General features: G+C 35.2%; 1 protein-coding gene across 1 annotated transcript in view; it reads right to left on the reverse strand.

Annotated features, from left to right (window-relative positions):
- Nucleotides 1–1,462: 1,462 nt before the first annotated feature.
- Nucleotides 1,463–12,947, reverse strand: part of LOC115243705 (hemicentin-2) — a 19,418-nt gene continuing 7,933 nt past the window's right edge. The window contains exons 2-12 of the mRNA XM_029820884.1: nucleotides 11,318–11,430; nucleotides 7,962–8,205; nucleotides 7,761–7,871; nucleotides 7,337–7,552; nucleotides 5,636–5,932; nucleotides 5,165–5,295; nucleotides 4,908–5,067; nucleotides 4,238–4,540; nucleotides 3,017–3,478; nucleotides 2,492–2,701; nucleotides 1,463–2,409 (exon numbers count right to left, since the gene is read on the reverse strand). Of these exons, the coding sequence (XP_029676744.1) occupies nucleotides 2,366–2,409; nucleotides 2,492–2,701; nucleotides 3,017–3,478; nucleotides 4,238–4,540; nucleotides 4,908–5,067; nucleotides 5,165–5,295; nucleotides 5,636–5,932; nucleotides 7,337–7,552; nucleotides 7,761–7,871; nucleotides 7,962–8,205; nucleotides 11,318–11,430 (2,291 nt within the window). The 3' untranslated portion in view covers nucleotides 1,463–2,365. The remainder of the gene's footprint in view (nucleotides 2,410–2,491; nucleotides 2,702–3,016; nucleotides 3,479–4,237; nucleotides 4,541–4,907; nucleotides 5,068–5,164; nucleotides 5,296–5,635; nucleotides 5,933–7,336; nucleotides 7,553–7,760; nucleotides 7,872–7,961; nucleotides 8,206–11,317; nucleotides 11,431–12,947) is intronic.

Genomic DNA, 12,947 nt, shown 5'->3' on the forward strand with positions numbered 1-12,947 from the left:
TATGCATTTTTCACTCGTTTTCTGAGAGCAACACTATCAAATTTTTAAAATAACTCTGCCATTAACGCGAGTCTCTTGTGATATTATACTCGTGGCACAACCATTACCAGCAACCGTGCAACTACAAACATTGCATATTAAATATATAATTATTTTAATGATGTCGCAAGAGAGGTCGGATAATTCAATTGGCTGATACAGCTTACATGATTGACATGCGAACGAAAGTACTGTTGTAATGATGCGTTTTGCGAAAAATTATAACTCACTCACGGATTATAATATGACTCTCTATATGTTGCACCATATTTAATTCATGACTCTAAATCACAATCTACTGCTAGGCAATTCACAGAAATGGGACAGCTGTCATGTGCAGCGAGATAATTATTCCGACGTTGATGAAGTTTTCATTAATGGATTGTTCACGGAAAAGTGTTCGTTCTCACGAATATAAAACGATATGCATAGTTTATATTCATTCCAATATGTATGCCTACGACCTTAATACATAAAATCATATCCTCTGAATTTAATCTATGACATTACAATATAAAATAAGCGTGAAGAAAGTTTTACAAAATTTATATATATAAATGCCCTTCTAAAAAATCAAGAAAAAAATAAACGAGATAGGAATGAGATCATCTAATTTTCAATATCTACAATTAATAATTACCAAAGAAAAAACTTTGATTAAGTTTTGTAATAAATATGTAATAGAGATAAATGTAAGTGTGAATATGGGTTTGCTTCTTTGTACATGTGGCGCTTTCAAACGTATGACTATGTGAGACGCATCAGTTGTTATATTGATAGCTGATAACGTAGATCACGTTTTGGCTTTCAAAAGATATAGAGGGAAGAAGTAATTTAATATTTTTTTAAACATTTTTTTTACGTACATCGATTGTTCGTAATGGATTCAAGACATTCTTACGATTAGAATTAATTTGTTAATGTTATTTACATTAAAAATTGGACAAAATGCTTCTTTAGCAACGCTAAAAATTTAACATATACTATAAATATATTGCAGGGGTCAGAAGTTCAAGCATTTATGGTTGATCTTGTGATTTATTTAAATCAAATTGCGATGCATTAATTGCCGGTTCACTTATTGTAGAATATTATATTCGGCAACTACGCGTTATATGACTAGTTATAACGCCAGACATGTTTGTGAAATGGGGATAATTAAATCAGTAGCTGCTCTGAGCAGCTTTATTATTATTAATAATTGGCAAATTGCTAGCAGTTAATGATTTTAACGTCAATAGTTTCAATGCTTTGTTACATAAAGCACAGGAATATAGATACTATTTATACAAGCAATTATCATTATTAATTGTCATGAAATAACTTAAATATCAATATTAATCAAATATCAATTTTTACATACTAGACGTACAATTAAAATAGGAATGGAAATAAAGAAAACAATTCATTTTATATAGTCTTCTTAATCTGATTAATCATTAATCATTAATAATACAATCTGGCGGTTTTATTTTCTTTATAATTGTATGTATATTAATCAATATGTGAATATTTACAATAATCGTATGGAATAGCGTAAACTACGCTGATCAAAGATTATACAATAATTTATGAACTATAAAACTATATAACTATGGACTGCTTCAAAAAAAAAAAAATATATCCGAAATATAAGTAATTTATTAGCAGTATAGCATAACGTTAGAAATGTATGATATAATCATAGAAACTTGCTTATTGTTTATTAAATACGTAAACTCAAATTTCGTATGCACGGTTATAATTTATAAAAATCCCTAAATCATTTAAAACCGGCGTTCGCTTTTTGAAGCAGTCTGTTGTAGAGAAAAAAGGTACGCAAGATCACGTTTTTAGGGGTCGAGATATTAATATACTAATACTTAGAAGTATGCAGGATCTCCGATACCTTAGCGCGTACTACGTTGTAAAAATAACTGTACATTTTTTAACGCTATTTTAACTCTAGGCTCTATACAATTTAAAGTACAAATCTCGACCGTCGATCTCTTTGTATCGGCCAAGCGTTTCGCGGAAAATGAATATAAATAGCTAATAGAATGTTTCGTAATATCTCCATTTGCATGAAGATCGGCAACTTCTTCGACTTGATCATAAAAACTAGCATGCGCTGCTCAAGCGTTAATTCTTCGAGTCAAACGATTTATATGGCTAATAGTTACTCGTTATAGCCGACAATCGTGATGTTTCTAATTTAATAACATTATATTAATTACACGAATAGAACATACCGATTTATGCGAAGCAGTTGAATTTTATGTATGGAATACTACTTTACATTGCACATTGTGTCTCGATTATTTCTAGCTGTACAAAATCAGATGAGTTAATCTCGCAAGTCAAGCTCCACTCGGTTAAGTAAATCCGGTTCTGAAAAATATTACATAAAATTAAACAATTATTTACTCTCAAACTAGTAATTTATCGTTAAGTAAATTATTGTTTATAATACCCTTTCGATTTTCTTCGACGTAAAGACTTGTCCTTTGAGAACGCCTGTTCTCGTTAGAGTACCTGATTCTTGGCTCGATCCTGTGGGCCGGAACATAGGTCGGCGTGGTGAAATCGTCCGGACCTTCGATGATGGTAGTATTTGATCTTTTCCTACAGATTATCAGGCCGATAATCATTCCGATGCCGATAAGGACCAACGCTGCCGCGCCTTTAAAATTCAAGGTTGAATTATACAAAAAATAAATTTTAAGTCGCATTACAATGAGAAAAGATAAATTAAATGGAAATCTAAAATTTAAAACTCATAAATGCAATAAAATATATCCCGAAAATTTTGCTTTTAAAAATAATTTTTCTAGTATATTGATATATAGAAAAAAAAAGTAATTTAATAATAAATTGAAAATAATATGTAAATAATTTACAATAAATTTAAATTTATTTGCATCAAATTAGAACTGGACTTGCAAAGTGATTTTGCGAAATTAATATGTTAGGCTGAATTAAAAAACATTGATTTTACCTGTACCTGTTAATGCAATAACGATAATCATGTTCTCGGAGCTGGCTTGCGGCAGCGCTTTCTTTAGATCCTCCAGAAAAATCCCACTTCTCTCCATCTTTCCACCAATAGATTCTGCGACCCTGACGTTTTCCAGAAGGACGGGTTCACTTCTGCCACGTCCATTGATCGCGTAAATGTACACCGTATAATCGTATCCCGGTTCAAGATCGTGAAGCTGGAAGTTGGGGGTCGGATTCATATCTTGATAAATAGGCGGCGATTCCCCGACCATTCCCTGATCGCTCTGAGGCGTTTGAAGAGTATGAGGGCCAATTTGGCCGATGCCGGAATTTCTGAAAGATCCTCGAACTTCCAGCAAAAAGTGCTGCGGCGATCCGCCGTCCGATCCCGGGATGCAATTAACTTCTAATGAGCTGCTCTCGTTGTACAACGCACAGTCCAACGGTGATTGCGGTGGTTCTGATAACGACAAAAAATCGACATTTAAATATAAAGAACACTTAAATACAAATTCAATATTTATATAAATAGCTTATATTTTAATTATTAAAATTAAAAAATTTTTAATTTTATTTTTAGAGATTTAGTCTTTCTGTTATGAAATACGCAAAAGAGAATTAAGCAATACGCGCAAAACATAATTACTGGGTAACTTACTAGCAGGTATGATGTTAAATATACAGGGTGCCCTTTGCCGTCCAATGTTGTTGCTCGCCCAGCAAGCCAGCGTGCCATAATCGGTATCGGCACCAATTGTATATTCCAACACACTCATGAGGCCTTTATTTTCAACCTTCGAGTTCGAAATGGGTAAAACGTCGCCGATGGTACCGTTGTAAGTCCATGAAAATCGCACGTGATCGTCAGGTAGCGCTTCCACTTCGCACGTGAGCGATACTGTCTCGTGTCGAGCGATGGTGATCTCTCTCCTTTCGTTACCTTCCCTGCATCTCGGTGCATCTGTCAAACGTTTTAAATTGTTAAAAAATAGAAAAAAAGCCTAAAGCACAGTACAAAATTTGTGTTTCTTTTTCTTAGAAAAATGTCACAGAAAGAGAGAAAGAGACAAAAATTATGTGTATATATAAATAGCTTATATTTTAATTATTAAAATTAAAAAATTTTTAATTTTATTTTTAGAGATTTAGTCTTTCTGTTATGAAATACGCAAAAGAGAATTAAGCAATACGCGCAAAACATAATTACTGGGTAACTTACTAGCAGGTATGATGTTAAATATACAGGGTGCCCTTTGCCGTCCAATGTTGTTGCTCGCCCAGCAAGCCAGCGTGCCATAATCGGTATCGGCACCAATTGTATATTCCAACACACTCATGAGGCCTTTATTTTCAACCTTCGAGTTCGAAATGGGTAAAACGTCGCCGATGGTACCGTTGTAAGTCCATGAAAATCGCACGTGATCGTCAGGTAGCGCTTCCACTTCGCACGTGAGCGATACTGTCTCGTGTCGAGCGATGGTGATCTCTCTCCTTTCGTTACCTTCCCTGCATCTCGGTGCATCTGTCAAACGTTTTAAATTGTTAAAAAATAGAAAAAAAGCCTAAAGCACAGTACAAAATTTGTGTTTCTTTTTCTTAGAAAAATGTCACAGAAAGAGAGAAAGAGAGGGGGGTAATCATTTTTTATTTATAAATTCCTTTTAATATATTTTAATAAAAATTTGTTTGTAATATTTTAATTAACAAAAAATCATAAGCTGTTATCAAACTTCAAAGAATAATTAAATTAAGAAATCTTGACATAACTTTTTAATACGAGATTTAATTTATAATATATATTCAGATATACACGCGTTGTTGCTCGAGACGCAAAGAGTTTATGCTGACAAAAACGATTCTCGTGCTGATAAATAAAAACGGCTACTCACATTTCATGTGAATAAAAAGCGGCGGGCTGTGAGTTTCTCCCACGGCGTTCGTGGCCGCGCAGGAATACTCGCCGACGTGTGCGAGCGCGAGCACCCGAAGGGTCAACGAGTTTGAAGCCAGCAAAATTCCCGCGCTCACATCGTGTTCCAGTCGCTGATTCTGCGGATAAGAACGCGAGAATCCGAATAGCAATGAATCATACCGAATAACGAGACTCTCTCCCTTCTTTCCCCTTCTTCCCTCTATTTCTACTCACATCGTGATACCAAATCACTCGCATCGGTGGCGGGTTACTTTGAACGTCGCAGACTAACTTGAGATCGTCGCCCTCCCTCAAAGTGTCCAAGACGTAGCCAGTGGCCAAACGAGCGACGACTACTGGAGCATCTGTTTGTAATTCGAGGAATTGCGTCATTATGTATTATAGTATTTGATTTCGCAACTGTTGTCACCGTTTCAGACGAAGGACTTAAAGAGAAGAAACTAAGAAAACTGAAGAAATATTTTTTAAAACTTCCTTATCATATAAATTAAAAATTTATTTGAAAATTCTTGATATATATATGAGCAAAAAAATATACAAGAAGAATATGTGTGAGAAGTTTTACTCTTTAAGAACAAAAAATCAAAATTATATTTTTGGATACATTTACACATTTTATTATCGCAAATTTGACGTGTTATTCGATTGACTTAACTTAAAAGAATTGCAAAACTGAGAACTTACAAGAGATGCGAAGTGTTTTGACTTCCTCGAGCACTCCTCCGGGAAACCTCGGATTTTCGGCTCGACAAATCAATTCCTTGCCATCGTCATCCTTATTGAGGACCAAAGCCAACTTGCTCACCGTCGAATTACTCCTCTGCGTAGTAGATACGTTGGGATCGCCCATCACATGTTCTCCCAGCCTCCAAATAATCCTAGCCGCTGGAGAACTACCCCAAGTTTCGCATTTGGCGGCGATTGGACGACCGGCAAAGATCTGATCTTCGCTCAGAATGATTTTCACGATCGCCGGTTTCACTAAAATGCGGAAAACAACAGGATTAATAACAAAAGATTAAATCACATAACGAAATACTAAATTTTTCGATAATCTTCCTACAATATTTTGCTATATTTTTTGCTGTCATTTTGGCTATTTTAGAAGCTTTAGAAGCTTTAGATTCCTAATTTAAAACAAAATATAGAAGCAAGAAATGTATGGAAATTCTAACAAAGATGGACACTTCGTCGTGAAAAATTTACATCTACGAATGTAAACGCGAAGGATAATAATGCTGCTGGATGCAAAAAATTATAAGCGGACCGAGAATTTCGTTGTCGGCGGTGCGTCACAAAAATAACGAGGGCGGAAAGAGGGCCAGATGCCCGCCGTCCCGAACCCCGACCGCGTATTTTTACTTTTAGACGACAATTCTGCGAAATGCGACCGTCAAAGGAGTTAAGGAGGCCCGCATGAAATCGTTGGAATTCATCTCGCTTCCGCCACGTGTCAGTTACTACTGTATTTAAAGTTCTTTCTACGCCAACATTATATAGGATATAGGAAAATCTAAAATGAGTGAAAATTAAAAAAGAAACTGGATAATATGATAGAACTTATTTGATTGAAAAATGACATATACTGAATAATTTGTGATTTTTTCTCAAACTTTTCTCCTTTCTCTATTTTTTTAAAAAAGGAGAAGGGACTCTATATGCAATAGAATTAAGAAAATTTAAATAAACTGAAAATTTAAATATGCTATAATGCTTCTATAAATAATTATTTCAAACATTTAATATATCCTTCAAGTTTCGTTGAACGATCAAAGTTAGAACTAGGTATTTATATTTGATTTCAACTGTTTCAAAAATTGCAACAAGTGTTTGCTTTATGCCTCTCGTAGATGCAAATCGTGATGATCTTCCTGTTTAGCTTGACTTAAAAATAAATACGAGAACAAGGCGGAGGAGAGGGAAAGGAAAGAGAGAAAGAGAGCGGAAGCGCGACATGTCGATTGAATAAAACGTGCCAAGAGTGCCCTTTAACACACACTACTTAAGACCGCTTTTTAGCACGTGCTTAGGATCGAGGGAACGGCCTTGAAGAGTGTTTCTTCGATTTTATTTTAAGCAGATGTCACGTTAACGCAGCATTTATGATCCGCTTCTTCGAAATGCCGCCCTTTTGCATTTCATCGTCGCTCAAACATTGAATAAGTCAAGAAAGCGTCGGAAGAAGTGCTCGATGGGATGCGATCGTCGAAAGATTTACGAGCTCGTAATCATTGCCGAGACTTGAAACCAACTTGAGAATATAATTCACGCGAACTAAATTCTTTAGTTTTATTTTTCAAAATCAGTTAAAATTAATTTTAATTTCTCGGATTTAATTTTCCGAATATAATTCCGCTACGCATATTATCTAAAATGCAAACTTACGATATATGTCTAGAGACACTTCGCGGACGATAGGTTTTCCCATTGGTCCTGATTGAGCTCTGCATTCGAGCTTCGCTCCCCATAGTGACTTGGTGACTTTATCGATAAACAGATCGTTTACCGTAAATCTACTCGGTGAGCCGATAGGCACAGTATCTACAACGCCATCCAGTAGCTCACCGTCCTTCCACCAAGTTACCGAGGGCTTAGGTCTACCTGTAAAACAATTACGAATGCAGCTTTTCTGTAAATCAGCTTTCATGCAATTCTTTAAACTTATACGAATATGGCTCGTAAGATATAATGATATGCGACAATATTATAGATATAATAATAAAGCGATATATTCAGATATATATCAAAGGATGTTGATGCGAGTATGTATTGATAATAAAATTTAACTGGAAGACCGCAGATTTTATACCTCCAGACACTTGACAGGTCAGAGCAAGGCTGTAACCTTCCAAAAAAGGACCTCCTACTCCCGTCACTTCTCGTCCTTGAGCATCATATATCACAGGTTTACTTGGTTGCTCTGAAAAAGTCAAAAATATGACGGTATAATGATATTCCACTTTCTCTTGTCACATGAGAATCATATCACTCTTTGAAACATGATAGTTACCAACTAGAGTCAAGTTCACGCGAAAATTTCGTGTTGGAGAGTCTACGAAATCCACTCTGCATCTGAAAACCCCTTGATCTTTCAACGTCACCTTGGTGACTTTCAATCTCGCTCGGTGACCGTCGCCGACCTGGAAGTATGTTCGTCTTCCGAGGTCATCGCTGACTGCCCAGTGATTGGCGTCGGTCAAACTACCATTTCTCGCATCCAGGCTACAGAGAAAAATAGATGTATCAAAATTAAACTATCATAATATATATAATATAATATTATAATAAAATAATAAATAGTAAGTAAAATAATAAATAATCTCATTAAATTTCGATTAATTATTTTTAAAAATACACTGTTTATGTATTTATTTTATGCGTAGTCCATTTTAGACAATGTCATTAAAATATTGAATATGTTAGTGTTATTTCTCACGTCATAAATCAAAAGAATTTAAAACTATTTATTTTTATTATTTTCTGGGAAAAAAGATACAAATTTGTTTTCACGCCAAGGCGCCTTTAGATCGGCCAAGAGGAAGTCTTGCTAAACTTCTATCGCGATGTTTAGCGTTTCCGGTACCAAAAGTCGGTAAACATCGCACTTTCGCCAATTGGCGACTCACTTGGTGACTGAACTTGCGTGCACCGCGCATCTATTCGCGGCCGAAAAAAACGCACTTGGCAAACTTCACCGCTCGCGAATTTAGATTCCAGTAGCTTTAGCGCGCTGAGTATTACGTAACGGCAGGAACAGGAAATCGTTTCGGCATGCGGCGGAAAAACGACGGTAATAGAAAAGAGATAAATCGTCTTGCCAACTATACCGTCAAAGTCAACTCGAAAGTAACGGAGGTCGAAAAATTCCGTCCCGCGTGACTCGGGTCACATGCCGTGAAATCGAACAGAGGCATCTTCTATCCGTCGAAGCGAAAATATGACGTTTCTTCGAACGCGTGAAAAAAAGTTCTCCGCTACGAAGAATTCTAAAACGCAAGGAGCGACCGGAAGATTAACAATTGAATCGTGTTTCAATTCAATCGTGATTCGAGCTAGTCATAAAATTGTTGAAAAGATTTAAAATAATACTCTATCGTTTACGACATGTAATTTTAATTGCAAACAAAGTTTTTCTTTTATTTTATGTCATCCTAATAAATAGTAATATAAAATTGCCACAAGATTCGAAGCATCGCAGCATGAACTTTTCTCGGGAAGTATATTTTCATTTTCCTTTTCTTCTGTCATTCTGCGACCATTTCTCTCAACGATTATCAGAAATGTGATCTGTGAGAAACGCTTCATTAATAAAAGACGCAAGCAATGAGAATCTGTTTTATGTTTCACTTTCATGATTTGTTTGCGCTTTCCTTTGACGCTCTACGATCTCCTTTGCTTGCTGTATTTTCTTATACGAAGATTTTTTAATAGTGTCCAAAGCTCTATGTTCTTTTGTGAGCCTTATAACTGTCATGTTTTTGATAACCACTCGCCCACATATTGCGCGATGCGTTTTCGTTATATTTTTAGCTGTCCATATTTTCTCTTGTTATCTCAAAAAATTCGAGGATCGTAAAACTTCTTTTGTAAAATCAAACATACTTTTAATGAAAAAGTACTAATTATATGTCTTAATTCGTCATATAGATAATGCATTTTCGTAATGGATCAATTTTGAAAACCAGTTATATAAATTTTAGTGTCCTTTTTTTTACATATATATTTTTTTATGTATGAAAAAATAGTGATTTGAAAAATATATGTGTCTTGCTATGAAAATGATATATATAATGCTTGAGAATCAATTTAAATATTTATTTAATAATTTACATCACATTTCCATTTTTAACGGATAAAGATTCTGAAAAACAAATCTTCAAAACAGATCTTTAATACAAAGATTCTTTCAAATACATGCGCAATCTTTGATGGGGCTTTTTTTTTTACGGACGAGCAAATAGTGATGATTGGAGGAAATATTTTATTTTACGATTCTAAGGATCGTTAAATAAGCGCCGCCACGCGCTCTGTTTAATGCTTATATTAGTCGAAAAGGGTATTCGATCGCTTGATATTCCTGAAGTCTGACCAGTGTTATGAAATTCCATCATCCCACGCTTTCGATTGTGAAAATTTGATTGAATTATTTATACAATCCTGATTTAACCTAACTTGAACTCTCCTCCTCGCATATGCATACCATGGCGCAACGCGTTTGTTTCTATAACTATTCACGCGATAAATTTTCGGATAAATTTAATATAACATGACAAATAATAGTTTGTGTATAAAACGCTCTATAAAAATCCGATACATTTTGATCTGTATAAATTAATATTTATTATTATTATTATTTATTTCTTTTATGTGGAAAAGTATATTAAAGATTATAATATTATAACATATATAAAATTTTTTGTGTTAATACATCAAGACATATGTGCATGTGTGAGAGAATTTTAATTTGATTAATTTTAATATTTTTTAAATGATATAAAATCAATATTTTGATTTTTTTATGTAAAATTACCATAAGATATGCATCTAATTTTATCATCTAATTATACACTTTCTCTTTTTAAAACAATATTTAGTATCAGAATATTTGGCGTGTTAAGTTAGATTAATCGTTAATGAGCTCGTGATATTTATATGCCACGAGCAGAACGCATCGGTGGTGTCCATAAACGCGAAAGTTCACGCTCGGGCTCAGACTCGTGACGGGATATTTTGAGATGCGGCTTCAGAACAATGGCATCTCATCTCCCAATAACGCGGTCCTAGCCAACATCCGGCGGCCCGACTTTCGGCCAAAAATCACCGTCATGTGAATCAGTTTCCGCGGGTTCCCAGAAAACAGGAAGTCGACAGCAGGGAGAACATTTTAAACCTCGATGACATACCGTGCGCGATGTCAAGAAAAAAATTTGCTTGTACTGCGTTGTAAAAAAGTGCGCCTTCAGATCTGCATATAAATTTGCTGTGGAAGTAGACATAGAAGTTCTATAGATATATTTATTTTTCCATCTAATTTTTAACACGCTTTTAACAGTTGTAATTATTTATTAAATTGCTGACGATATTTTCTGCAGAATTAAGTTCAGCTAGATCGTTTTAGCTTTATGGCGCCAATGCTATGTAAAAATAGTATTAGATCGGTAGGATTATTTTTAAAACGCAAGAGAGAGAGAGAGAGAGAGAGAGAGAGAGAGAGAGAAAGAGACTTGCCTGCAAAGAGCTGTGTACCCGCGCATCGTGTGATTCGCTGCTGATATGCGGTTGACGACGATCGTTGCCAACTATACCGTCAAAGTCAACTCGAAAGTAACGGAGGTCGAAAAATTCCGTCCCGCGTGACTCGCCGACGTTGTCCTTGAACCAGAGAACCATATTAACCGAATCCTCCGGTGTCGGCGGTGTAATGTCGCATGGCAGCTCTACATTGTCTCCTTCGGTCGCCCAGACTAATCTTACCGGTGCTGAAATAAAGTAAAAAAAAAATTACATATTTTTAAGCATATATGCATCTATCTAGCTAATATTGACTCATTAATAACTTTAATACTTGATACTGATTCTGTCAAGAGATTCAGCCAAGAAATAATCTACACAAAAATATGAGGTATAATATGAAAATACTCTGCCCCGTTCGAAATTATGATCAATAATCACCACACGCACACCAACATAGTTAAAAGTCGAGATATAAATCATTTCCATGGTATACGAACCGTACGTTTTTGCGGAACCGCCCACAAACAATTTGCAGAAAAATACATAAATCAGCGAGCTTATCGCTTAAATGTTAACAATCGAAGACCACGGATATATAACGTTTTAATATTGTTTCGAAATATTCTAGTTTATAATTTTAAAAGCACATTATTTTAAAAGAAAATCATACGCACAATATAATAGTTGTAATCTTGAAAAATGTTATAAATAGAGATAAAAAGCAATAATATATACATATGAGTATTTTATTTAATAAATACATATGAATGTTCTATAAATTTAACTTTTTAGCTATGAAATGATGCAATTTTCAAGATTACAAATATAGGTCGATATAGCTTAACGCAAATTTAAAAATTAAAAGTCAAATGCAAAACTAAAAATTAAATACATGCTGAGAATGTCTTTGCCCGTTATCTCTGGCTTTCTCGCACTCTTGGCGAAAATAATTAATTGTTTTCCTCGCCGTGTAACTCTGCCAGCTCACAATTTGCCCGACGACGAGCATCGATTCGGTGTACCATTGTCCATGATTTTATAGCGTTCCTAGGGCGCGCGACTTAAACTTAGATTCGTCACATCTCGTTACGAAGTAGCAGTGCAGAAAATAGAAGCGATATAACGCAAGCCAGCCGGCCGAACGCACGTGCGCGAGTCACACTATATTCTGTTAATGCACATCCCGGTATTTCATTGATAACTCGTTCATTGTGCACGTACACATATCGAGACGTCTCTCGTCGATCATTTTATTGAGTATTTTCTTTTGATAGAATTCAATAGATCTATGTCGCGACACATTTTTAATACATATAACAATACTTAGAATATATGTATAGAATATATGATGAAAGGCATTTTTTTATATAATATTGCACGCATCTACATTCTAAAGAAGAAAACAAACAAGAAGATAATTATATAAATTTTTATATTGTTATTTATCCGCAAGACTATTCGCCTGAGTTTAGTAAAGCTCATCCGTGCCTGAATGCATTACTCCCGTGCATAATATCATGCACGTGGCCACGCGAGCATAACGATGACAGTGCCGTTCGCGAAGAACCGCTTCATTAGTACGTCGCTACATGTTTCATCGGCCCCACTGAACCTTTAAGGACCTGATGAGAGGGATGCGACTAAGCGTCCTGTGTTGAATTTTACATTGGTGGTCGAGAATTCTCTTTGCGTATGCAGCGGTGTACAGAAATTCGAAACTTTAAATATATATTTTGCATAATTTTATATATATTAAATTAAC

The sequence above is a fragment of the Formica exsecta genome, unplaced genomic scaffold (assembly GCF_003651465.1).
Source record: "Formica exsecta isolate Colony F162 unplaced genomic scaffold, ASM365146v1 scaffold72, whole genome shotgun sequence".
In the NCBI taxonomy this organism is placed as follows: domain Eukaryota; kingdom Metazoa; phylum Arthropoda; class Insecta; order Hymenoptera; family Formicidae; genus Formica; species Formica exsecta.